Here is a 27,121-nt window from a genome sequence, read left to right as displayed (position 1 = left end):
GGGGAGGCCTTTCGTCAGTCGTCAATGTCCTCATAAACGTTATCGTCAAAAGGCCGCGCCAAAGACGGCTGTATTCTGTGTCGGGAGTACTTGAGCTGAAGAAGGTCTCCTACCTCACTGATGGCACTCAGAGCCTGTGAGACAAAAAAAAAACATCAATGTGAAGTGCAATATGTGGCTGGAGCCAATTTAAAGCTGCACCAAGCAAGATTTTATGGAAAAAACACATCTGTCTCTTAAAATGAAGTCACAATCTTCCTTTAAAAACAGGCAAGACCACAGCTTTAGGACCAGATATTTCACTCCTATTGCTCGTGTGTGAGGTGAAGTCACATCTTGTTGCCATGTGAACAAATCTGAAGTGTTTGTTCAGACTGAAACTGCTTTATTCCCGACTAATCTAACTTTCTAGATTTCAAGCAGCAGGAATGACTAATGTCATGTTACATAACACTATAGAGAGCATGTGACAGATCTGCTGCTGCCTGAATTTGTATAAAGGCTTCTTTTTGTGGGATGTGTAGATTTGTTACTTCCTGGCGACGACTTTCATTTAAAGGTCCCATATTATGCTGTTTTTCAACCATTTCACATGGGTCTAAGATGTCCAACCATATTGTATTCCTAGTGTATTGTCCCCAAATCAATCTGCAGCTCTACATCTCAGCAATCTAAAAGCAGCTCTCCAGAGCTCTCCTGTGAACGAGCCATTTCTGTGTCTGCACCTTGAAATGCAAATAAGATGTGTAAACTATGTCCACTCCACAGCCGTCACGGGGAGAGAGGGTGTGGTTTTCACTACAGGTACATGTGCCAATGTTGACATTGGGAATAGGGATGGGGTCGGGCATTGATTTCCGAAAAAAAAAAGTTTCTGAGACTCTCATCTTGTCTGAAAAAAATGTAAATGTTCATTTTTCACTGTGGCAGAAGGAGAAACATGGAGAGACTCCTACAGCCACCAGAAAGTTCTGTGTGAAACTGTCAAATAAAAAAAAACAAGTGAAACTGAGCAGCAGCACAAACTGTGCATGGTGCGACTGATGAGAAGCTACCGGAGAATATTGACGTGGTTTTGCCCCAGGAGAGGAGCCTTCTTCGTTCAGTTGTCTCTCATTCCATGATGAGGACCGCTGCGCTGATGAGAAGCGGTACCGTTCCAATATGTTTTTCAGTCAATGATTAAAAACAATCATTTGGCGGCCACGGTACCGACCGCTCCTCCCGCACCGCTTCATGTCAAATGACGGACGGGAGAGAGAGGGGGGGGGGAGACTGTCGCTGTTACGGAAATCACCGGGCGGAGCTCACGTTTTTCTACACTGGCCCAGGGTGAGTATAAGGAAGTACCGGGAGGTGGAGTCACTTCAGTTCGGTGCTTCGTGACGTCAAGCTGCACAGCACTTTCAATTCGCCCGTTTGGAGACACGATCTCAAAAAAGTGTAGCAATCAATTAAGGGAGTGGACAGACTTTTTTCCACCTCCAGGCGTCATAGAACACATAGGACCGCTACAAAACCAGTAGAAAGTGGATTTTGCATAATATGGGCCCTTTAACATGTAGTAATTTGATCCACTTAAAAAACATTGATTAGAGCAGTTGATGCATCTTTACGCCGGTTTGTGGTGTTGGCAGAAAAGCTGTGCCATTCATCTCCATTCATGTCTTTCCATTGACTTTGTATGTATAGACACATCTGTCCTCACTTCTTTCATGTCCATGTAGGTTAGTCAGGATTTGACGTTTAAAGCCAGGATTCATGCGATCAATGACATGAAAGGTCTGAAGAAAATAAAAGAGTACATGTGTATATATGTATTAGCCTGACTCTCGCCAGACCCTTGTAGTTCCGCAAAGCTACGCTGAGCTCCACACAAGGGTCTGGGACTGCTCCATAGGCGATTCATTTCAGAAGGCGGGGCCTTGTAAAAACATCTTGTATGTGATTGGATAAACCACTTGTCCGTTATCTTGAATGACGTGCTACTTCAGCCACTCACTGCGAGCCGCCATTGTTGTTTGACTCAAACAGTCGCTTCAGCGCTACGTCACACCTCAGAAAGTCCCGCCGGGCAATCCTGATTGGTTCATTACTTTTTGCTCCGGGGAAGAAGTTTGCATTGGCCTCGAGTCCAGACCCTTGTGTGAAGCTGAGCGTAGCGCCTCTGGTGGAGCTTTGCGGAACTACAAGGGTCTGGCGAGAGCCAGGCTATATATGTATAGGTGTGTGTGTAAATGAGGAGACACAACTGCCAAGCTCAACGGTAGGTAAAAGAACCACAAACCGACATGACACATCAAAGTGTGAGGGAACGATACAGAGTGAAAGGCCAACAGAGAAAGAGAGGGGGGGTTAACATGAAAGATAAAGGCACTACAGCACTACACTACTCGCACTGACTTTTTTTTTTTTTTTTTTTTTTAAAGCAAAAGAAGAAGAAGAACATGAGAAGATAAAGCTCCTGAACAGACGGCACATCTTGGAGTCACAGTCTGCTTCTGAGTCTCAAGTACGCTTCACATGTATTTTTGTCAAAATGGAAGTTATCATCGCACTGACATGGGAGATTTGAGAAAACTATTGTGACTAGTTTTTTTACAGTGGAGGAAAGAGGAGTAAAACTAATGGGGGGGGGGGGGGGGGCTCTGACCTGTTGGTCATCTAGGGAGAGGAAGTGAAGACTCTTACAACCAGATGGTTACAATCTCCCTCCTGTTTCTGAGTTCCAGCATTAAATAACGTCCAGAAAAATATTACCACAGAACATTACGATGTCACAGTTGGACAATTCTGTTAAATTGTGTAACCCTATAACTCTACTCTAACCCACTAAAGGAATCCTACACTCTAACCCTGGCCTATGTTTGGGTGATATGGAACATAAGGAATAAATATAAATATTGCAGTATTCAAAATCTCCAATGTAATCCTTCTATACATGGAGACACTCTCCATTAGTGTGTGAGTGTGTGTGCGTCTTGCTCTGAACGAGGGTAAACAAGTCAAGTCGAGCTGTCGGTAACAATGCAGAGCTGCAGCAGCAGTGATGCAGCTGCCTGACATGCAGACAGACAGTATCTTCTCTGAAGCGATTTGTCTGCCTCTATCTTCAGTTAGTTACTGTGGCTATAGACAGATAAACTTGCTTTGGCTGGTTGCCATTTTCCCTCTCCAGCCTCAGTTCCCTCTGCTCCAGACACACACACACACACACACACACACACACACCTGCACAGCTGCACATGCACAGAGTTTTCCAGATGGGCGCGGAGAGAGACCACAGGAAAGAGCTGGAGAGGAGAATTTGATGCTGGTGTCTTAAAACAATTATGTGCCAAATGATGTTTACAGTATTGTCAAGGGTGGAATAAGTCTTAATGCACTGAATTAATTATTATGGGCCAACCCTAACTCTCTACCCGTAAGCCGTCCTAGCACCAAACCAGACCTAACCCTGATCTTCTGACTTTTGACTAAAATCTCATCACTTCACCCATGAGTCCAAACTGAACGTTCAGACCAACAGAACCTCCCTGAAGTTGAACGTGAGATTTTACATTCACAAAAGTAGGACGTCAAGCCTAAAACGTCATGTCTCCATCTACGGCTGTGTAGTTGTCGTGGCGACATAATAAGAGGACTTAAGGCCCCTGAGTGGAAAAGGCAGTGTGGTCGGCTCAGCAGCGAACTCATTTCAGTACAGCAGAAGAGGCCTTGTTGAGAAGAGTAGGCACCTCTTTTTGATGCGTTGCTAAGAGCGATCAAAGCTCTGTGCTTTTGTACAGCAACACAATGAGTAAGGAGGACGACTGGAGTGGTGGTCTGAACTCTGAACACTGTGAATACACCTCGCATTAACCTGCAGCCCGAACCAATTGATGCTTTCCTGTCGTTTCTGAATGGGGTCACTTCAACTCAACTTCTCAGAGTGATACACTTCTAATGATCTGTGTCTGAGGAGACTCGGAAAGTTTTCTACGCTAGTGGACACTTGTGGACACAATACATCTAACCTGTGTCCTCCCAGTTAGAGAACTTGTTTCTCCCCATTAGACTGCCCTACTCTTCCCTTTAATATCACCGTCATCTCTTGTCTTACTTTCTTGGGGGTCATTACAATGGAACAAGAGGGCACTAACTTTTAGTAGGACTATAACTTTGAACAGCTAGTAACAGCCAGTAGCTCTCCATGCCAATTGTAGAAAATTGGCATGTTGTACCCGACTCTCCCTCCTGGCAAATCAAGTTAACAGGCAACACACTTGAAAACTTTGGAGAAAAAACAAACAAAAAAACCCCAAAAAAACTTGATGTGTAGCCTACACACATCCAGTAATTAGCCATGACCCTCCCAGAACAAGACCGAGCAGAAGCAGCAGTAAAGCTTAGTGCAATTAAAGCTTTGGACTGACAATTCTGACTAATTAAAGAACGTCTACAAGGCCCAGAGAGTGTTTTTCACTGAATAATAATGGCTTCCCAGACCTTTCTCCTGTGTGGGCAGAGCGCACTGAGATCTGGCTATGCATGAATAGTCACCATCAATACCCCTTGCAGGCTAAAAATATTTGAGAAAAAAAGAAAAAGAAAAGAAGAAAAACAATGCAGGTTTGGCTCCACGTAATGTGCAGGAGCTGTATATCAACAGAGTTTTACCCTTGAGTGCTAATGGTCACATTTCAGGTGTCCAAACATGGGAGAGAAAGTCATTTTAAATGCTTGTTTAGTCAGAAAAATATTTGCAACATGTGTTTTGAAATTGAAAGTGGAACCTTTTAAATGAGAGTTGCTTCTTACCCATCTAAAAAAACTCTTTGCTTAGTAGTGGAAGTAGTTATTTACCCTGTCGAGCACGTCTTTAGTGTGGGCGGCTGAGATGCAGAAGCGTGCCCTGGACTCGATGATGGGCGTGGCAGGGAAACCCACGACCACCACCCCGATGTTCCTCTTCAGCATCTCCCTACCAAACGCTCTGGTGGGACAAAAGACGAGGGAGACACAGGAAACAAAAACAAAACAAACAAAAAAAGACACACGTCATAAGTTATTCATGTAAAGCAACTTTAAGACTGTTGAAACGTTATACAACTGAGCAACTGGATCCACTGAGGGAGACTGTGAAATGCTTAGTGAGAGGAGTTTGAACTTTTCTTTTGTAAAACTACCTTTTCCATTATCAAGACTGTCTGAACCTTCATTCTGACTATTACCCATAAAACTGTTTAATATATCACCTTCCCCGCTCCCCATGTAGACTGGATGGATTTCCATGGCTGGTTGGTTTATGCCAGCCTTCCACTACCCCCTCCCTCTTGGATTATTGTAACCCCCCATGCTACACAGAGCAATATTATTGTTTATTTCTTTTCTTCCCGATACACCATGATTTATCTCCCTCAGTGATATTGAATGTTCTGTATTGTCTGGTTTATGTGTTATGTTCTCCTTTATAAAACCTCAAAACTTTGCACTTAAAAACAAAGTACCAGGTAAAAAAAATTAAATAAAAACAGGTCAATATCCTTGGTGGATAAAGTCCAGCAGCAGCCAGTCAAAGTTGGAGGCTCACCCTATCTTGGCGGGCATGTAGAGCATCATGGGTACGACGGGGGAGTCGTTGTTGCCGTAGATGATAAAACCCATTTCTCGAAGCCTCTGGCGGAAATAGACTGTGTTCTCTGCCAGCTGTCGGACACGGTCACGGCCTGGAGGTGATGAGAAGAGATTCTGAAGAGTCGACGAGAGATGACAGCAAATCCATTGCCAGTTGACCACACTTTTATCTGGTGTTTACATACACCTGATGATTTTATATAAAGTTTTTTAAGCACTATTGTTATGAGGTCACTTAAAGGTGTGAACGTATTCTGCACTTACAGTAAGTGCAATCCACTTGTTGTTAATGAATAGTATGTGTATGTTTATTTACTGTTTTGACCTGCACTGAATGTTGATGATTATTCGGTAGAACTTTACGACTCTTAGTTAAAAATAACTTGGTTAAAATAAACATGTACAAGAAGTGACAAAGAAGAGTTTAATAAAGACTCCTCTCCCTTTCAGACTCAGTTTTTCTTCACCAGATCTGATATTTCTGGTTGAGAAGAAAAGAAAGGAAATCAGTGAGGGTGACGGTGCTTTGAAAAGATGAAAAAAACGATGGTTGACAAGCAGCTGAAAAACAATCACATTCATGAGAAAACATGTGAGAGTTACAGCATCCAGGCACCATGGGGAGATAAAGTTCTGAGTTTCTCTGTTATTTTTTTCTCTCCCTTCTCCCACAGGAGATCTCTTCAGTGGCTTCTCTGAAAAGAAGGGGTTGCATCAAACACAAGGCAACAAACTCTGTTTAGTGTGCGCACAAATTTAGTTTTCCCCAACTACTCAAAAACACAACTGCATGCATATTTTTGCAGAGGTGCATACAAATGAGTCTATGTTTATTTGCGTTTCAAAATGATTTTACAGTACAGCCATCTGACCATTAGAAAAAAAAAAGATAACTTAACAGTTAATAGTAAATACTTACTGCAATTTACAGGCACTACAGTAGGGAGTGGCTGGTATATATTACATTTATAGAAACATATACTACAAACACAGGATTTGTGTGTTGAAATGATTATCTGTTATACGGACTGTGAAAACAAACTTCCCCTGTAGGACAACAACAAATAAATTTGAATCTGAAATTTTGTGGGATCTTTTCCCGTCTCTCCTCTTACAAACTAATTATTTACATCTTGGACCACAGGTATAATATACCTCTATACCTAACCCTACCTGACCTCAGTTCCAACCAGTTTGTTACATTTAGATTTTATATTATATTATTATTCTCAGATTTTTCCCTGTTAAAAGGGTTTTCCATGGACTTTTTCCTCAGTCGATGTGAGGGTCTAAGGACAGAGGATGTTGTTATGATGTTGTTATGATGCCATGTTTTATTGTAAGGTGTATTGAGACCATGTACCATGGTGATTTTGCACTTTAAAAAATAAATTGATTGATTGACTGATTATAGACATTACACTATGGTGGGTTTTACCTTTACTATACTATACTATGCTATAGGGGTAACTAGTATCATTAAACAGAAAATCACCAGACAGTGAATCAACAGGATTCGCTAATGCCCTGGTCACACATGCAAAACTATCAGAAATGTTTTTTTTAGGCCTTCAATAGCTTCATCTCTCTGTGCTGTAGTTTGCACTGACATCTAGTGGCTGATGATGAGAATTTCAGCGACTGAAATTAACTGAAAAGTTTATTTTGAAATGACGTCCCAAGACATATCATTCACCTTAATTTCATAACAATCCACATCGTTTATTTTCTTTGAATGATTGCCTTTCTTTATACAACATTTTTTATTATTATTGTGTACCGTGTTGCTTTGTGCAGCATCTGACTTGGCACTTCTGGTCTATTTTCACTTCGAAGCTTTCAATCTACCTGGCATGTTGAGTCTTTGTTGCTGTCAGCTCCTTTATTCATCTGAGTAAAACATTGACCTTGTCATATGCTGCTACTCCAGATCTTTTAATATGCAATACAATGCAATACAATACAAGGGAAAAGGGTTTGTGTTTTTCTTCTCCCTTCCTCCTCCCCCTGTTTTTTTTCTCCAGGTGCAACAGTCATGTTTGGTGTCTGTTGTCGTCATTCGGGGTCCTGACTAAAAAGAAGACTCCTGAACACTTCACTCTGCTCTTGGCCTTTCAGCCTAACTCATGGTTAACGATCTATCTATGCACACCAGGATTATTGCTTGGTGCCGTTTTTGTAATTGTTTGATTTGATTTGATTTGAAAATCTTTAATGTCCCCGAAGGGCAATTTGGTTTGCAGCAGAAGTTCAGAGTCAAACACAGTAGATCTCACATAGCACACACAATAATACAATAAATACATATAAACACATATAGTCATCACAGATTACAGCACTGTACATCGTTCCCAACAGATTCACCTACAGCGTATTGAGGAATCTAACGGCAGACGGGACAAAGGACTTTAAATATCTATTTGATTTGGCCTGACAAGGGAACGTATACCTCCTCTTCGATGGGAGGAGTTGAAACTCTGCATGAAGAGCGTGGAGAGGGTTTGCCAGAATGGCCCTTGCCCTCCGAGTGGCTCTGACCTGATAAACATTATCGAGGTCATTCAGAGTTAATGCCAGTTTTGGTGCAGTTCTTCTTTTGTGCACCACCACCTTGTCCTATCCCTCTCCACCTTCTGATCATCTCCGTTACATCTGCATTGACATTAACCTGTAAATAATTCCATTTAATTTCCACCTCTGCCCCGACTCCTTTAAAATATTTGGCTGTAACGTGGAGTTTTCATCTCAACTAGAAGATGCAGCACTCTCATAAATGTAACTTTAAATGATATCATTTGATCTGGTTGGGGACTTCACAGGAATGAAGTAGGGTATTTGAAAGAACAGATGTCATTTTTAATTAAGCTTTCTTTCAGCTTTTTTTTTTTTATGGAGACATCAAGGGGCTTGTCTTTGTTGCTGGAACAGGAAGAAACCCAAAGGGACTTCATTCGTTCCACAAAATCACATTTTCTTTACTTTTTTGTGCCTTTAATGTTAGAACCTGTCAGAGTTGGTTCATTAACTACTTTTGGAAACATCTTTATGCCCTCATTGCAGCAGAAAGTCAGACATGGCAGTTCTTAACCACTCACTCCTGATAGTGAGTAGTGAGTGAATATATTGATTATTGTGACCAAAAGATTTCAAATGATATCAATGATAACTATGATGAAAAAACACACTCAGACACAAAACTATAACACAAGTGTAAGATAAATTTTACTATTTGGCAAATTAATTAGATGAGTTTGCATATAACAGACACTAAAAAGGCAACCCCTATCTTTTTGCAAAAAAGTTATTGTCAATACCTAGATTGTGACATACCTAGATTAATTACATCTTGAAAAAAAGTTCAATATTTGGACTCACCTATTGTTGTGCCATCTTCTCCCATAATGCACTTCATAGAAGTGATGATTTGCTCCACCACAGGAGGAGACATGGAGGTGGCGTAGACTGCACTGTGAGAATGCAAGTGCAGGTACTCAATAAGCTCCTAAACCCAGCAGATACACAAGACGAGTGAGTAAATATGCATGAACAACACTGCTGTTACCACCTTTATTATGGAACATGGTAGTCCAAAATGTTGATTTTGATGTCCATATTAAGAAGTCAAATTGTACTTCTTAAGATGAAAATGCTGTATTAACATGCTCATTTTAGAACGTAAGAAGACTTTAAGTTAAGTGAATATGTCAGTATAATATTTCCTACCACTCAAATTAACACTTTATTATTATAAGTTACAGCCTACAATGTGATGACCCAGTTTTATACTTGAGATTCATGCCTCATGTTTGCTTTAAAAAAAAAAACACACAGACAGTTTTTTTAAAGCTCTAAGATCTTTGACAGACTGGTGTCATCATAATGATGTGTTATGGATAGGACTAGTATGTCAGGAATGCAGCACAGATAAATTCCAAGGCTGTAAGTCCACATTGTCGAGATGACAGGTGTCATTTTCATTTTCTAAGTTCAAACTTAGCCACTTTACACTGTAACCTCTGATCTTAGAAGATTGCATCCACCAGCAACAACAGTGCAAGATAATGCAAAATGTGAACCTGAACCTATTTCATGCAACAGTATACTGTCTTTTGCTTCTTTCTATATGCCCATAAAATAAACCCACTGCGCTCCATCCTCACCCGTTTCCCTGCGATGTATCCCCCCGCGGCTCCAAAGCTCTTGGTGAATGTGCCCATCATGACATCCACATCACAGGGATCTAGGCCAAAGTAATCGACCACACCTCTCCCTCTGGGCCCCAGCGCCCCAATGCTGTGGGCTTCGTCTAGGTACAGGTAAGCCCGGTAGCGCTTCTTCAGCGCTATCACCTCCGGCAGGCGGACTACACTGCCCTCCATGCTGCAGAGAGGACACAGCAAGGTATCAGTCAGCGTTAAACCAAATGTCATGATGTGGTCATGTTAATTCATGTTAGTTCCTTCACAATCCAGGAAGTTTGCTGAGAACACAATTAACCTGAATGACAAGTGGTTATCAAGTGTATTGTTATGTATAAATAATTAATGTAGGACTGTAGTAATGATTTTATAGGCAAAACCAGTTTGATCAGTTTATAACTTCAAAAATATCTTTATTTACTGATGTACAAAATCTGATGCTTGTGCAGTTTAGTCAGTCAGGCGGTGTTCGTTTGAAACCAGGAACAAGTGAAGTCAGTGAATCACTGGAACTTTCAAAATGACTTGCATTATTACTTTTGGCAAATGACACATTTGTGTTAATGTTGCAGAATGCCTCTGAGCGTCTGAAATTTTTTTTATTCAAGCATCTTGGACAAAAGTACCTGTAAATGCCCTCCACCACGATGAGGATCTTCTTCCATGGTCTGTGAGTCCTGGGCTGACCGTGAACTATGGCTTCTCTCAGCAGCTTCTCAAGGCTCTGCATATCTGACCACAAAATCAAGAGATTGAAAATGAAAGTTGTGGCATCTACGGTGGCAGGAAACCACTATCAGTTTCTGGTTAGTCGGAAATGTATTTGAAGCAGTAAGACCTCCGCCTATGATACACAGTTTCAATGGAAATTCAAATAAAGAGTAGACAATCCTGCTCCGACTGAATAGCTGTTGTAGAAAAACACAACAACCAAACAAATATGAGATTCTTCCATAATTTTGGTCTAGTTCTTAGCATGTTTGTGGTTCAACTCCATATTCTAAAAAAATGACAGTGATGTGTGTTTTCAAACCCCTGGAATGTGCTTGAGGAATATCTTGCAGGTTTTTTTGTAGCTGTAGCTGACAAGACAAGCTATATTTAATAATAATAATAATAATAATAATAATAATAATAATAATAATAATAATAATAATAATAATAATAATAATAATAATAATAATAATAATAATAATAATTGATTGATTAAAACTGTAAAAATAGACAAGAAACGGCTGACTGTGCTTAGCTGAGGTCTTTTGGTTGGATCATTAGTGAGGCAATAACGGCTAACTAGTAATTCATGTCAAATAGTATAAAGCTTCTCCAGATGGATTATCCGACAAATTACTCCGACAGATTATTTGTGAAAGAATCACACAACTGTTAAAGTCGAGCTGTGACTAATTGCCCGAGCTAGAAATATCGAAGAAAAAGGGACTTATCGTTTCTACAACTAATTACAAACACAAGTTATTTACACATTATAATTAATGTGTCACATGTTCGTCAAGATTGAGAGCTAACCTTATATTATTAATCAGTGTTAAGTCGACACTTGACACTTTTATTTTAGTCTCACTAGCAGCTAGCTAGCTCTTCTCTTCTGCAGGAGTGACAACCACAGATATTTCTTCCATTGTGTGAAAATTAAGTCTGTGTTGAAAGACAGTCCAATACAATGTGTGAGTTTTCAATGGAAAACTGACTCATATGAGGAAGAGCAAGTGTAATGAAGAGGATATCTAGTCAATTCAAATCTTATGTTTCAGCAGTATGACCGAGAGCTAGCATGAACAGCACCAGATTCCTCAAACTGAAGTCGATTTAGCCACCATCAGTTTTCTAATACATGTCTAATACAATACAAGTACTACTATTGTACTCACTGTTGTGTTTGAAGACTCTGATCATAGACCCAGAGAGCCTGGCTCCCAGCACCAGGGAGGCATGGTTCAATTCATCACTCAGGATCAGACACCCCTGCAGGTCACCATACCATTATTAATTAATTAGCATTCATTATTCAAACATATATATCTTTCTTCCTTTCTTTTCTGAGGTGGCAGATAGCATAACACATTTTCAAAAATCTGTTTGGTACAATAATTATTGGTTGTGTAGTGGAAGTGAGTGCTCCGATGTTTATGTAAACACATCTTCACCAGTTTGTATATTTTCACAAGAGCTAAAGAATTTAAAGCAGCAGCCTCAAAACCTCCACTGATTCCACGCTGAAATATCTACCTGTCAAACAACATCCGCAGCAATGTGACAAAACAGACAGGTTTGACCCCTTTGTTTTTTCTTTTTTTCACCCTGACATGCATGTTGTGCTACTATTCACTTGTACAAACATGAAGTTTCCTCCTGACACGACGCCAGAGGGTGATTTTGTGTTTTGTGTCTTTTCTGTGCTGCTGGTGCCCTGTGATAGGATTATGTTATGAAATGTTCCTGTTTAAGTGCTACAGTCCAATGAAAACCTACATTCTTGTAATATAAGAGGAGGAAGTGGGAGTGAGGTAGAAAGAAAAGGGGAGAAAAATGCTGTGTCAACATAGAGTGAGTCTGGCTGGGAAACGAGAAGGAAGCCTAAAAACAGAGATAAGGAATCTTTGCTGTAAGAATAGATCAGTTCTACTGTGGAGCAGCCCATCACCTCTGGTCTTACCTTCCCAGCCAGCGCTGGTATGTTCATGGAGTTGGTAGCGAACCCCATCCCAAACGCCATGGCCGACTCCACGCCGAGGAACTTTGCCACCAGTTTCTCCATCTCCTCATGTCTGTCCAGGTTGCCTGAAAAACAGACACATACTACACATGACACCTCAGGACCTGAAGAAGACCTACAGTGGCATCAGAAAGTATTCACTTGTTGCATACCTCATTGTGTTGTAAATGAGTAACACTGGCTTTTACCCACATCAATCTATACACAATAACCCATGATCATAAATGTATGAAAAATCGAAAAGCAGAAAACTTTGATTTATGTATAATAATTTTTTAAGACCCTTAATTCAGCAGTTTGTAGTACGTTGGCAGTAAATTCAGTTTTGAATCTTCTATCTTGGGTAAATCCCTACGAGCTCTGCACACGTGGATTTATCCCACTCCCCCTGGCAGATCCTCTCAAGCTCCATCAAACTGAACGAGAAGCATCTGTGAACCGCCATCATCAGATGTCCGATGGGATTTAAGCCTGGGCTTGGCTGGGCCACTCAAGGACGGTCAACAGAGTTGTCCTGAAGCCACTCCAGCGTATTCTTGGCTGGTGTGCTTCAGGCCAGTGTTGTGCTGAGAGGTGAACCATGGGCCCTGTCTTAAAATAGCTGTTTTATCCATTTAAAATTGAGTCTACAAGACAACAAAGTGTTCAAAAAGTGCAGGGGTCTGAGTACTTTCTGAAGCCACTGCATGCCAAGAAAGGTTATTTTGGTAGGATAAGATAGTTCAACATTTATTGCTTAACACTTTCATATAAGACACTCACTGTTAAGCTACAGTCCAGGAATGTTTAGCTTAGTTTAGCAGATTGGAGCAAGACTGGAAAGGGAGACAGAGCTGCTTGGCTCTTCAACATTCAAAAATACACCCACCAGCTCCTTAAAAGATCATGTCGTATCTGCAGTTTTTTGTACACATTAATTTAATTGTAAAGGCACACAGGTTGGTTTATGTACAAATTGCTCAAAACTATTCTATATGGGTGCTGGTAAGCAAAGTAGTTTTACATATGGACAGAGTCAAGGTAGCTGTTTTCCTCTGAGGTTTACTAACCAGTTGCTGGTTGTAGCTTTATATTTGGTTTATAGACATGCAGGAGGGATCCATCTTCTTATTAAACTCTTGGCAAGAAAACAAATAAGCATAGTAGCCCATACAGTCTAGCTTTTTCTTTATGTTACTGCTTATTTAGCAAAAATAACACCAGATGACTAAAGTCTTTCAGTGCACAAACATAATAAAACTTGACCACACAGAGTCAGTGTGTCAGTCAGTGCTACATGACATGTCATCTCCTCTACAGTCATGTGCATCAACTTAGAACACTTTAAGTTGACAAATCATATGCAGCCCCCACTATTGCTCCCTCTATCAAAATGTGGGCAGGCCTTCTTTCTGTATAAGAAGAGATGCGTCACTGGTTAAACTGTATCTGTAAATATCTGTTAAACAGATGGTCTACTTCACTTCCCCCACGCTCATCTGGATCTTATCAAACTTGCTCTGCAGTCTGGCTTCAGCCACAGATTATGAAAGTAACTATAAATCCTTGAAGACACCTCTAATCTCCAGATATTATTTTCAACAGTTTTTCAAGCTTGATTCTCAGAAATACTGACACATTTGTATCGTTCTGGACTTAGTGACTTGATCCTGGACTTAATTTGTGTTTTGATATTTCTTTTTGAAATATTTCAATAACAGTGTTGTTTTTATCAATATGTTGTTACATTTGTTTGTTTGGAGCAGGTAAAGGCTTTAATATGCTCTGTTGAGTTTATGATAACTTTAAGGCAATGTTTTTTGAGAAGAGGCACAATGCACAAGAATTCAATTCAATTTTTTTTTAAAAAGCTGTTAAGAAAAACTGACTTTAACAGATGATTGTTAGACACAAATATTAGAAAATAGTAGTAAAATACAAGATTTCTGGATCCAGCTTCTCAAATCTGAGGATTTGCTGCTTTTGTCTGTTACTGTATCAAATCTAAATTGAAATCTTTTTGCCGTTTTTCAGGAAAATACATGACAGATAAAAATGTCAGTAAACTGGAGAGACTAAACATTTGATCAAAAAATTACACTAGAGATTAATCAATAATGACAATAATGTTGTTTCAGGTCAGTAGGACAGAAACAATGTATTCTGGTGAGCAACACTGAAGGAAAACCACACACATTATAAAATTATTCATAGCTTCTTTAAAGTCACCCGAGATTTTGTCCAAGATCAAAAATGTTTGAAATGCAGGATAAATGAAGCTGAGATAATAAAACTATGCATTATGATTAGGGATGCCACAATCACGCGGATCATTTATGACCATGATCAACCAATACCCCTCATCTTTTGCATGCACTGCAGATGGACTAAATTTTTTATCAGCGTGCCTGCTCATTTAGTCACATAGCACTTCTTTCAGCTGGAAACACAAGGTATTAACCACAGATGATTGATTTTAAGGTGATCTATGACCAAAAGCATAATTTCCAATCTACCAATCACGTATTTTATGAAAACATACTGATGATGAGCCGTGGCTGATCAATCAGGGCATCCTTGATCCTGCTCTTTGCATGACAATCACACACTACATCTACAGATGTAATCCATTGTTTTGGCCTCTACGGAATCACTACACAGGTTGGTCTGTGATGCTTTGTTTACTGGGGTGAATTGATCCGTGAATTGATGCGTCATTGCTGCTGTGAAGTTCAGCAATGTGACAGTAATAACGGTGGGTGTGTCTGGCGCTTGTGTGTGTGTGTGTGTGTGTTTGTACCAATTTCCTGCCTGGTGCTTGCAACTCCGACGCCATACTTCATGGTGATCTCAGCAGCAGAGTCAGCACATGGACCCGTGTTCTCAGCGAAGCCGAGATAATTATACGAGCCCAAGTTAATCACATCCTGCACTACCCGATCTGTGTACCTGGGAGAGAGAAAGAGAGAGTTCGAGAGGAAACGATCAATGAGAGGAAGCAAATGTTTTCACAGGTTCATTGGTACAATTAATAATAATGATCAGCAGAGCTAATTAAAGACTAAATTGAAGTGGAGTGAGAGGCTGGACAACATGAAAGTCTCTCTTTGCTTCTCCAGTCTTTCCCATCTCAAGAACAGCCATGTTGTCTGGTGCAGCTTCTCTTACATGCACTCCATACTTTACTGTAAAAACTCTCTTTTTGTCGCAGTGTGTGATGCCTGACTTGTTACACACCTCTCTGTGTGGCTGGCCTCTGTCCTTCCTGAAACACCAGTGAGCACTGTAACAAGATACAGTATGCATCGCGATGATAAACTACACATGGGAGTGCCCCAGAGGAGAAGGAAATGGTCCTTTTCAAAATAACTGCAAATGTGGTCTTATCTAATCCGCACTGGGGGAGATAAGGCTGTGGCTCTGTGGTTATTGCTACTGAGACTTTAGCAATCATACCTTGCTCAAACTGGATTTGAGTTTGAACTGGTTTAAATAAACTAAAAGTAAACTAAAAAAAAAAAGAGACGATATCATTGTTAAAACTACAACCTGCAGAAATGCTGATCGTGATAAATGCTGATGATTTTCACACACAATATGATGCATGTATACGTATCTACAAATGCATCCCAGAGATTTATGTCGGTGGCTGTTTCTGAGGTCAGATACTGTGAATTACAGTTAATTGTACACGTACACCTAATCTTTTGTCTTTCCCCCCCATGCATAACAGGAAAAGGGTGGAGTAGAGTGTACGTGGGATCGGGTTCATGAATGTTATATAATTTAGTGCAGAAATTAATTTACGAAGCAACTGCATTAAACATCTGTAGATTGCAGCTTCTATAAAGATTTGCTGCTCTTTGATGTTTTATGCCTTTGTAAACTGATTATCTTTGGGCTATGGACAATTGTTTGAACAAAACAGGAGGAGATCTGAAAGATGATGATATGAGTTATCTAAAAAAAAGTTATAATGCTCATAATTAAACAATTAATGCTTGAATAGTAGTTACAGCTACATGCTTCTCACATGGTAATATTTGCTGGTTTTCTTTGTCATCTCTGCAAAAAAACTTTTGGACTCTAATTGGACCAAACGACTTTTGAAGTTCAGCTTTTTTGACCTTTTTAAAAAAGACCCAAACATAACAAAAACTAAGTAATTGGCAGATTGTTAGTTGCAGTTCTAGTTTTTTTTCTTTCTTTACATAAATTATAGACTGTTGATACTGGATGTTTGAGGCTAATACTGCTGTCAATATTTGGACTGTAATTCTTGGTAAGCTGTGGCCTGTGCATCTGCTGTCTACTGTAGCTTTACCAAGTCTTTTGTCTACTATACTGAAATGTGCTGCCTTTTTTGTGTGTTTGTATGAGATAAGAGTGTTCGCACAGCAACAACCTCGACCTTGATGAGGATATTAGCTACACAGTTGACACTTTCTTGCCGTTTGTTGCCTCCAGCTCCGCCCGGTCTGAACCCTGCTGGCTAACATGTAGATGAACATCTTCACACTCCTTAATAACAGGATTTGTCTTTCTTACTCAAAAGTCCAGTTGTAGTCGCGGGACGTCCGTTCCATCAGGTCCATTTTGGCGCCTGGAACGCTGCATATCGGCCTGTTCCAGTTGTCTCTGATCCGCATGTAGAGGTTTCTGGTGTAAAAGTTCTCAAAGTCCTGGTACAGGGGAACAAAGTCCTGGACATGTGCGGATAAAGAGAACACAATAGGAGAGAGCAGAGACAGGACTGTGACCAGAGCAGGAATTTTCACCAGAAATCACGCATGTTTGTTTTATGAGTTTATAGAACTACTGGCTATACTTCAAAGACCTACATGCCACTCATACTTTTGAAAAAGCTTAGCTGGAAGGAATTTCATCCCTAGAAATACAATGTGTAACATTTAAAACACATGACACATGAGTGAGGGAGTTCATTTTCCTTAGTTCTTGGAGGAAATATCTGTGGGATATCCTCAGGGTGATTTAACGACTTCCCCATATCTACTCCACAAGCTTCCTTTCCTCAACATTACCAAATACTAAAAACAATGGGCTTCACTATCAAATATTACATAACACCAAGAAAACAACCCCACTGGCGAAGGACATGTTCCAAAAGTGCTGATATATACTCTATTTGATGTAGACTGACAAAAAGATAAATTGCGCACTGTTGTAGAGAGAAGAAATGCCACCTCAGGGAGAATATTTCAAATGTTATACCAGCCTCACTCAGTTTGTATATGGAGGCACACAAATCCAACTTAACAGCCAAATGTGTCAGCATTTACACAAGCACTTTTCTCGCAATCTATTTCCTGTTTGGGACGTAATCACAGTAGACAAGATTACATCAAATGTCCTTTGTTTTCCTCTTTTTGCAAATGCCAACCACACGCACGCACCGACACTGCAGCTCTTTGGACGTTTGGAAGTTTTGCGGTGTGCAAAGCGAAGCCATCTGCTTAATAAAATAACAAATGGATCGCAGCTCAGGTTTATTTTTTGTTATCACTGCTGTTTCTCCACTGAGTCACCAGGCAGCATGTACAGTTAATTAGAGCTGGGTTCATTAAAATCGCTTTCATTCCACACCTGAAATACATCCTGCCTCCTGTTCCTTGACAGCAGCTCTGCACACAGCGTTGTCGCGGTACAACTCGTAACAACAAGGATACCATCCCAGCAACTTGTTTTGTTCTGAAAGTTTTCCCTACGACTTTTCTATACCCTCTTCCTGTAAACTCTCAGCTTGCATCTGTGGCGTCTTCTCACCCTTTGTTCCTCCTTCTCTCTGGCGATGTAGCACCTTTCGATCTTCCAGTGACGGAGGAAGTCACGCAGGTAGCCGAAGATGGTCAGGATGCCGTAGCCCATGTAGGTGAGGACCGCCACCAGCATGGGCGTCTCCTCAAAAGACTCAATGAAAGGCCGACTGTACAGGCTGCCATGATGGGAGGCTGTGTGGACCTGGGTGACATGGAAACCAAAAAAAAAAAAAGTACTTTACTGAAGCATCATAAAAAAATTGCTCATAAAACCACTTTGAATGTTGAGATATGGCAACTGAGAGATAATTGGAGCTATTATAACTCTAATGTATTTGTAATTTGTTTACAATGCCATCGTTGTGTTTCAGAGATATTCAAATGAAGTGATACAGATCAGGGTTAGGTTTAGGCAAGGGTAACGTTATGTTTATGTATGTAAACTATGTATAAATTGTTAAAAATCCAAACGTTCAGGCTGTTAAATTCCAGTTTTTACAGCCAAGAATTAAAAAGTCTTATATTGTCATTTTTTAAATAAAAAAGACACATAATGACTTAAAGCTATGGCTGTATGTAAACACTACATTCAGTTTGCTTTTGGGTTCAGTAAATAGCACAGTTTCATGCCGAGGCAGTGAAAAGGGGTAAAACACAAAAGTCACTGCTAAACATATTAGGAAAACAAAACAAGTTTAGCATGTAGAATAATAATCAAATCTTCCTATGCAAAACACATTTTCGTAATATTTCCTATGGATAAAATCTTGTGACTGAGTAAACACAAATTTCCACTTTGTTGCAGTTGGGCAGTGTTTCTGTAACTTCCTCCAAAGTGACTTGTGTTGAGCCAAATTTTGGGTGGGAGAAAGATAAGGGCACTGTATTAAGTTCTGTTCGGTTGTACAACAGGCATACAGGAAAGAAAACACCGTGTGACATGCCACAGAGGAAAGATTTGACTGCCAAATAAGGAAAGAACTGGTTGTGTTGATGGAAATCTGAGCACTCTATGCTAAGTGATCAGCAACGCAATAATAAACTTTACACTTTCCCATTCTTTGTAAAGAAAACTCAATTTATCAACGTGTCGATTGCCTCCGTCTTTACGAGTGGACGGACAGAAACTCCCTGCCACCAGACGTTATGCAATTTGCTTTCCCATCATGCCTGTCTCTGTGCTCATGGCTATTAGACGCTACATGTGACTGGTCATGCCTCTCTCTCTCAAATACCTTACAGAGCAGCAACGCTGACATCTGCATGAACTGTAATCAGCTGAGGTTCAGTCACCAGGCCCTCGGTCTCTCAGTCGGCCACTACACTTCAGCAGCATGAAATTATACTTTGTTTTATACACAACGATGTGTAGTGATGGTAATGACACTCTGTTTCTCCCCCACTTTTACTTAAGAATCTCAAACTACAGATAACTATCATTACTTTGCTTTTGTCAGCAGTTACATCACTGAATTATTACTATCATACTATGAGTGTCACAACTTTTCAGACACTGTTATGTCAGAGAAAACTGCTTCAATAAAGTCTAAACATGCAGGGACCAAGTTATCAGGACAGGTTTGGAAATTATGCAATGCAACATTCACACTCAAATTACTGAACCACAACATGTCTGTGAGTCTCAATGCCCATGTGTGTAACAGCATCCAGCCATGTAGTCAGATGGGACCCGTTAATTGGGACAGTAACAGAGGGTGCACCCAAGGGTGGAAATTTCATTAGCGTCTTTGAAAAAAAAAACAAAAAAAAAACAGATCTGCAGCATTCATGCAGTCTCAATGGACGACACTGACTGAACAGGTGGACCAGTTCAGCCAGTCCCCTGCTCACTGACTCATAGTCTCAGTTTCTTTAGAGAAAGTTACCCTGTTTCAAGAAAGTGGAACTTTTACAAACTTTTACTACGAGGCACCACAGTTTCAGTTCAATCTGCAAATAAGCCAATAAGAAGTTTATACTGAAATACTCTGCTCTCCCTTTAACATAAACTGTTATCACCCAATGCATGAGTTTTGAAACATGCAAATGTTTTGTTGTCACCAGGCAGTGAACAGCCCCCAGCTGGAGGATTCATCACACAAAGGAGTTATATTATCCTCGGTTAGTGTCTCTTATTACAGACACATACTGAGCTGGACCTGCTCTAAAATTCGTGACACATATTGTGCAATGTCAACTTCCACAGTTGAGCCACGCGCCTTTTTGAATCATCCTCCTCCTGTGAAACCTGTGTGGGGAGCGGTGGAGCTCAGCAGAAACTCATTCATAAAAGTTGAGATTTTAATCCATTCACATGACGCTTAGAGCCATTAAGAGTATGCCGAATGAAAAAGTGTCCCAAAGTGATGCTATAACCGCTTTTCAATTATGTTTTAAGGGAGAAATTAACGTTGAAAAGAGGTGAAAAACTGTTAAATCTACGATGTTTTCTATGTAGTTTGGTCTGTCTCTATGACAACAAACTGCCAGGAGACTGTCAACAGCAGGAGTCGTCAGCGCATTAAAAACATCTGTCTTATCAGTTTATGAAATGACAATATAGACAACAACCGTTCTGGCGTTTGTGTGTGTCCACACAGTGGATGCTGCCCCGGCTCCACCAGCCTGTCCTCCCCGTCCCATCCCGGGCCTCACCTCCTCCTCCTCGGGGTGGCAGTGGTTGTTGCTGTGCTGCTGCTCATGGCAGCGGTGCAGGCTCTTCACCAAGCCGTTTCTCTCCGGTTTCAGTCCGTTCTTCACGCGGTGACACACTTCCCCATCGGCTGGCTTGGTCGCGGGGCTTTCAGTCATTGCTGGCCGACGATTGTGGACCCGCGACGGTAACTTGCATGTAGGAACACACGGAGCTCGCCTGCGGTGCAAAGCGGTGACAGTATCCGAGCCGGGGACGTTCAGAGCCGCACTACAAACTCCCTCACTCCCTCGCTCGCACATGCAACGCGCACACACATAGGACACGCACACACGGACACACTCGCGCACACATTACACACACACGGTGAAACCTGAAAATCCAGACATTAAATACCGGAAATCAACGCCCAATAAGTCACATCGGAGCCTGCAGGAGGGGGCGGGGCAAAGAGGTTCACGTGTACGAAAGGGGCGGGGCTTGGCGTATGGGAACTTGATTCACTTTTAATCATGTTTACAGCACTTTCAGGAGGTAAGTCATAGGTTGTACAACCTGAATAAATTGTTAAATCCCAATAAGATTTACAGTTATTTTAGGGCTTTCTTTTGTACTGTAGCATAGGGTTGACTTCATGTAGCCTATTATAGACCTAAAAAAGGGTAAAAATTTACAAAAATGTCAATTAAAATCGCGAAGGAATCACTAAACTTATAAAAATTATAATCAAGTGTTACAGTTGTCACAAAAACTAAATAAAATAAAAGTATTTTTTTTAGACTGACTCTATCATTCTTGATAGGCTACACCCCTTTGCCTTGGCTGGTTCACGCCTCCGTATCGTCCATTAATTCCTGAAAATGGACACCTTGTTAGGCATTATTATCCCATATAAAACAGTGTTATGGTGCCTTTAAAAAAAAGAAAAAGAAACATGTTAACAAAAGCTGATATCCAAGCAGGGTGATATAAATGCATGACAAGTAGCCTATCAATTTAATTGAATAATTAAGTATCACATAGGCTGCTGTAAATAGGCTATATGTCTTGACATTGAAGGATTTTTTGGTAACACTGTAGCCTACAATAAGGGTCCCTTAATTAACGTTAGTTAGTACATTACTAAGCATTAATTAACTGCTTACATATATATTAACAATCATTATTATGTATTACTTAGGGTTAGGAAACACATTAATTAATGTAGCCTATTAGTAAGCAGTTAATTAATGTTTACTACTCAAAGTTAGTTGATAAATTAAAAGTTGAATATTGAAATTAGTTATCATTATGTAGGCTATGCATTACTCAGCATTAAAGCAGAAGTAAGCGGAATGTTTGTGTTAATATAAGTCTTAAATAGTTATATCTTCCAACAGCAATCACATAGAGTGTTTGGTCCGAAACACGGGTCTGTCAGTCACTCTGCTCTGCTGTAAGCCGAGGAGAAAACTTTTTGTATACTTCCTTGTATCCTACAACCTTTATCCAATGAGGAGAGAGAACGGCATGAAGGGCTGTGTGTGCAGCCAAGGGATGCGCGTGAATGTGGTGACGTAGGGACGAGGACCAATAGATCGATGACGAGGGCGGGGGCTGCTAATATTAATGCTTAATAATGTACTATAATAATGAACTAATGTTAATTAAGGGACCCTTATTGTAAAGTGTTACCGATTTTTTTTTTTCAGATTATCTCAGATATTAGGCTGCATTCATCTTGTATGATAATTATCTGTGCTATTTGCTTAAAATCAATTTGTGAGGTTTTTATGGATCTATTTTCTTAATGAATTTATAGCTATGAAAAGATTTATAACTGTATTTCGTCTTAATAATGTGAGGTATTACGGAACTGAGCCAGCCAGCAGTTTTAAGGTCATGTCTGTCATAAACAAAATTGAAATCATTAAGTGCTAACTGGTAAATCCCCAGCATAGGCTCTTTGTCCAAGGGTTTGATATCAGCCTTATGTAGCCTACACTGCAAGTTCACTCTTGACTCGCTCTGTGCAATGACAGAAAATACATTGATAGCAATTTAGTTCACTGAATTTTTAAGTAATCTTGAGCAATCTTTGTAATAACTATATTGTTCTTCTTCATAATGTTGGCTACAGTGCAGCCACAGTAGAACTCTTCATTACTTGTGTAAAAATCCCAGTTTAGTTGCTCCCTCTAGTGGCTTGAGGCTGTCGTGGAACCAAGACATGTCACATCTACAGTATAACTTCTGCAGTCTTCAGCTGCACTGAATGCCTGCAGACTCCGCTTTAGTGCAAGATGGAGGATTCGCAACTACAGTAAAAGAGCAGGTTGTCAGTTCCATTGAAAGTGCTGAACAATACAGTTTTATGCCTGCAAGAACGTGTCCCTCTCTTGACAGATAGGCTACAAATAAACATGCAGGGTCAATAAATAGCCTTAAAATCATCATAAAGTATTATTTACAATTTAGACAGTTGTTCAAAACGTTTGTGCTGAAAATGTGTCAGTAGCCTATCATTTGAATACATATGTATATCCCATAATTATTGATGTTCAGTGAATTATAGCAGTTACCATCATGAACTTCATAAAGCTAAATCAGTCAGTTGATGAGCATGGAATAGTAAAACTTGTTTCTATGGAACCACACTGAATTTCAAATCAAATTAAACAACATAAATGAATACACAAATTGTTCACTGGTGTCTTTTGGAAAGTGACAGGTCAGACACTAATTTGCTAAATCACTTAACGGGTGTGTTTTTGTTTTGGGCCATTAGGATCATCATGGGACCGACTGTAGTGCTCTTTTATTTCCTCCTCATCATGGGTGAAAGTTTTCCCACAAGCAGCAAACCCCGCAGGAGTGTTACCTTCAAAGGTAAGACATCCAATGTAGATTATAAAAAATATATGAACTGTAAATGTCTATAGACTATAATGTGCATTTCAATAGACTGTTTTACATAAGACAACACAGCCGAAGTACAGTAGACTCGGTAATCCAAATAAATAAAACATCACCTACAGTATATGATATTATAATGAAAGTAATCAAATAGATTTAGGAAAAGTACAAACTAAAACACGCAAAATGAATAAAGGACACTAAAAAGATAACAAAACAAAACGGTCCATGTGCAACATTATTAGTAGTGTGAACAACATGTAACAACGGAGCATGGATATGAAAGATAGCCTCTCATCCTTTGTTGCTTCAGATATGGACGTGAAACAGTTCAAAGAGTCCGATTTTGATGGGTTGAGCTCTTTGATGATAAGAGTCGACATCGGTCAGCTTGTTGTTGGAGCCAAAGGGAAAGTGCTCACTCTCAGCTTGGATGACATCACCAAAAAGACCAGTGAGGTAACCAGAGAAATCGTGACTTCCAATGTGGAGGAATTAGTTTTGGAGTTTCACATAGGCTACTGAAGCAAAAAAAAAAAAAAAATAGTAATGGAAAGTGCTATACTGTATACGGTTTATTATCAGGGCTTCTTGATCATTGCTAATTCTCTTAATTCTCTGTTCTTTCAGGCTAAATGGACAGTGAGTTCAGCAGACAGAGCTCTCTGTCAAATGAAAGGCAGGGGCACACAGGTATAGTAAGGAGTGAATAACTACATCCGAGTGTCATCGGCCATGGCTCTCCAATATTTCATCCTGTATTATTACATTAGGACTGTGATAACTTCATCCGGATGCTGCATACAATGGGAGATGGAAAAATGCTTGTGTGTGGGACAAATGCTTTCAACCCTGCATGTGACCACCTGGTAAGTAACTTTACTTTCCCAAAGACTCCAAATGCAGCTCCTGTCTTATTTTGATGTATGGGTTCTAATTAGAAGCCAGCATGAAACAAGTGGTACAACCAGCTGCTGTAAACATTACAAATAAAAAGAGAAATCTTAGCAGCCTAGAGCTTTATCAACCAGAGGGTATACAACATGGAAAAATGACGCTTTCTTTGTATAATTATCCTAGGGAAAAAAATATTTGGTAATTTAAAGGAATAGTTTAACATTTATGAATTGCTTATTTGTTTTTCTGTTGACTGAAATGAGATGATTGATTGCATCTCCCAATATAGCTAACTGAGCCCCACTAACATTTACATCTCCTTCAACAGAATTTCAACAATGGAAAAGTCTCACTGGACGGAAACAAGCAGGTGGGAAAGGGGAAAGTTCCTTTTGACCCATACGACCACTTTGCTTCCTTCATGGATGGTGAGTTCGTAGCTGTCCAAAGATTCTTCAAGTTCTCATTTGCTCCCCTCTGATGAACGTCTGGTGGATCACTGAGATTCAGAAAAGAAAGACACTCGGTCTGTGATATTGACAGCAATAACTACACAGGGCTGTTCCCTCTCCACTTGACAGGAAACACGTTGTACACCGCCACTTCTTCCAACTTTCTGGGCACGGAGCAGCTGTTTCAGAGACATGGATTAAACCCTCTCAAGACTGAGATGAAACGGTCCTGGTTCAACGGTGAGCAGCTGAGACAGACCTTCACAATCAGTTCATAACTCTACACCACTACACTGTATTTTCTTTATGTGATCTCATGTTTTCCAATGGTTTGTTTCAGACCCTACTATGATTTCCATAAACCTTGTTGAGGGAAGTAAAGACAGCGAGAATAGTGAAGACGACAATGTTTTCTTATTCTTTACTGAGAACGCTGTGGAGGAACACCGTGACAGCATCCGAGTGTCAAGGATTGCCCGTGTTTGCAAGGTATAGGCCAACATTTTACTTGCAAGAGCAGCTAATTGTAAATCTGACTTGTAATTTAAGGTGTCTTGTTGTAGAGTGACCTGGGGGGAGAAAGGACCCTGCAGAAAAAGTGGACTTCTTTCTTGAAGGCCCGTCTGGATTGCCAGTTTGGCGACGGAGGCTCACCTGCTCTTGTTCAGGACGTGTTTCTTCTCCACGACCCAAATAATGGAAGCATCTTCTACGCCACATTCACCTCCAGCTCGTAAGTTACAGAGGGTGGTAACTAATTAGTGTTGTAAGATGTAAATGTGTTATAAATACCTGAGGGAGAGAAAATAACAGGAAATCTTCCTTGTGTTGTTTCATAGGGAGTCCTCAGGTGAATGCACCAAATCTGCCGTCTGTGCCTACAAGCTGTCGGACATCAGTCAGGTGTTCAGTGGGAGCTTTCTGACTGAGAGGGAGAATGGGAGTTGGGACACATACACAGAGGAGGAGCCATTCCCCCACCCTGGCTCAGTAAGTATCAAACCAGGATGGAGTGAATTCTAATCTTTAACACGGTTCTTGAATTGTGACACCTTCATAATCCAATTGTTATATTTTGATAGTGCATTAATGATGAAATGCGGGCCATGGGTGTGACGACCACTCTCGACCTCTCGGACAAGACCCTGCTCTTTGTGAAGAACCACCCTTTAATGGAACGGGTGGTAACACCGATGACTGGTAAACCTCTGCTGGTCCAGAGAGGGACACGGTTTTCCAAAATTGTTGTGGACCAAGTCACATCACTGAACCAAACACAGCATCAGGTTATGCTTATCGGCACAGGTATACAACAAGCATGGCACACAGATGGCACAGATCTTGACAGATGAGCTTCAGGTTTGGATCATGCCTTTGCACTCCCTCAGACTCTGGTTGGCTGCAGAAGGCGGTAAAATTTGACGGCGAGGATGTTCACGTTATTGAGGAACTGCAACTGTTTCCCACCCCAGAGCCTGTCAAGTTCCTCCAGCTCATCTCCAAAACAGTGAGGCCCAGTTTATGAATAATGTTTTCATAACGCAAAGCACAGCCTTTCACAGGGCAGCAGCAAACTGTGTTGTATTTCTGTAGGGTCAGCTGTACAGCGGCACCACTAACATGGCTGTTCAGGTTGATGTGAGGGACTGTAGCCACTACACATCTTGCAATGATTGCCTTCTCTCCAGAGACCCTTACTGTGGCTGGGACAAGATCAGAGACCAGTGTGCATCTGTAGTTGGCGCATCAACTGAGTCTATGTAAGTCAGAGGCCCTGTTGATCTTTTACTAATGAGAACATGCTCTGCGGTTTTGGCTTCCGTATTGAAAGAGGTTTTTCTTCTTGAAGGATTCAAAGCCTCAGTGATGGAGACACCAACAGTTGCCCAACCTCTGAATGTAAGTTGATTCCCCCAAGC

At 40.6% G+C, this 27,121-nt stretch overlaps 2 protein-coding genes across 3 annotated transcripts in view; one reads left to right on the top strand and one right to left on the bottom strand.

Annotated features, from left to right (window-relative positions):
• Positions 1-21,280, bottom strand: LOC311005702 (serine palmitoyltransferase 2-like). Of its 2 annotated transcripts, none has more exons than XM_083998228.1 (12): positions 20,877-21,280; positions 18,313-18,507; positions 17,077-17,231; positions 15,329-15,477; positions 12,490-12,614; positions 11,705-11,798; positions 10,442-10,547; positions 9,777-9,996; positions 8,992-9,118; positions 5,573-5,708; positions 4,846-4,975; positions 1-134 (listed from the first exon to the last, which is right to left on the bottom strand). In XM_083998228.1, exons 1-12 carry the CDS (start codon positions 21,258-21,260, stop codon positions 15-17), a joined length of 1,941 nt encoding a protein of 646 aa, XP_083854354.1. In that variant the 5' UTR covers positions 21,261-21,280; the 3' UTR covers positions 1-14. The 2 variants fall into 2 exon arrangements, with proteins under 2 accessions (XP_083854354.1, XP_083854355.1); XM_083998229.1 differs by having other exon boundaries at positions 20,961-21,280.
• A 2,491-nt stretch (positions 21,281-23,771) lies between these two features.
• Positions 23,772-27,121, top strand: part of LOC311005246 (semaphorin-4E-like) — a gene marked incomplete at both ends in the record, with an annotated part of 69,301 nt that continues 65,951 nt past the window's right edge. Inside the window, 12 exons of the mRNA XM_083997602.1 lie at positions 23,772-23,826; positions 24,167-24,312; positions 24,484-24,495; positions 25,079-25,178; positions 25,332-25,442; positions 25,543-25,691; positions 25,766-25,935; positions 26,042-26,192; positions 26,285-26,507; positions 26,591-26,709; positions 26,796-26,962; positions 27,052-27,101. Of these exons, the coding sequence (XP_083853728.1) occupies positions 23,772-23,826; positions 24,167-24,312; positions 24,484-24,495; positions 25,079-25,178; positions 25,332-25,442; positions 25,543-25,691; positions 25,766-25,935; positions 26,042-26,192; positions 26,285-26,507; positions 26,591-26,709; positions 26,796-26,962; positions 27,052-27,101 (1,453 nt within the window). The remainder of the gene's footprint in view (positions 23,827-24,166; positions 24,313-24,483; positions 24,496-25,078; positions 25,179-25,331; positions 25,443-25,542; positions 25,692-25,765; positions 25,936-26,041; positions 26,193-26,284; positions 26,508-26,590; positions 26,710-26,795; positions 26,963-27,051; positions 27,102-27,121) is intronic.

The sequence above is a fragment of the Trachurus trachurus genome, assembly GCF_905171665.1.
Source record: "Trachurus trachurus genome assembly, chromosome: 22".
Classification (NCBI taxonomy): domain Eukaryota; kingdom Metazoa; phylum Chordata; class Actinopteri; order Carangiformes; family Carangidae; genus Trachurus; species Trachurus trachurus.
This window is presented reverse-complemented; position numbering and strand designations above follow the sequence as displayed.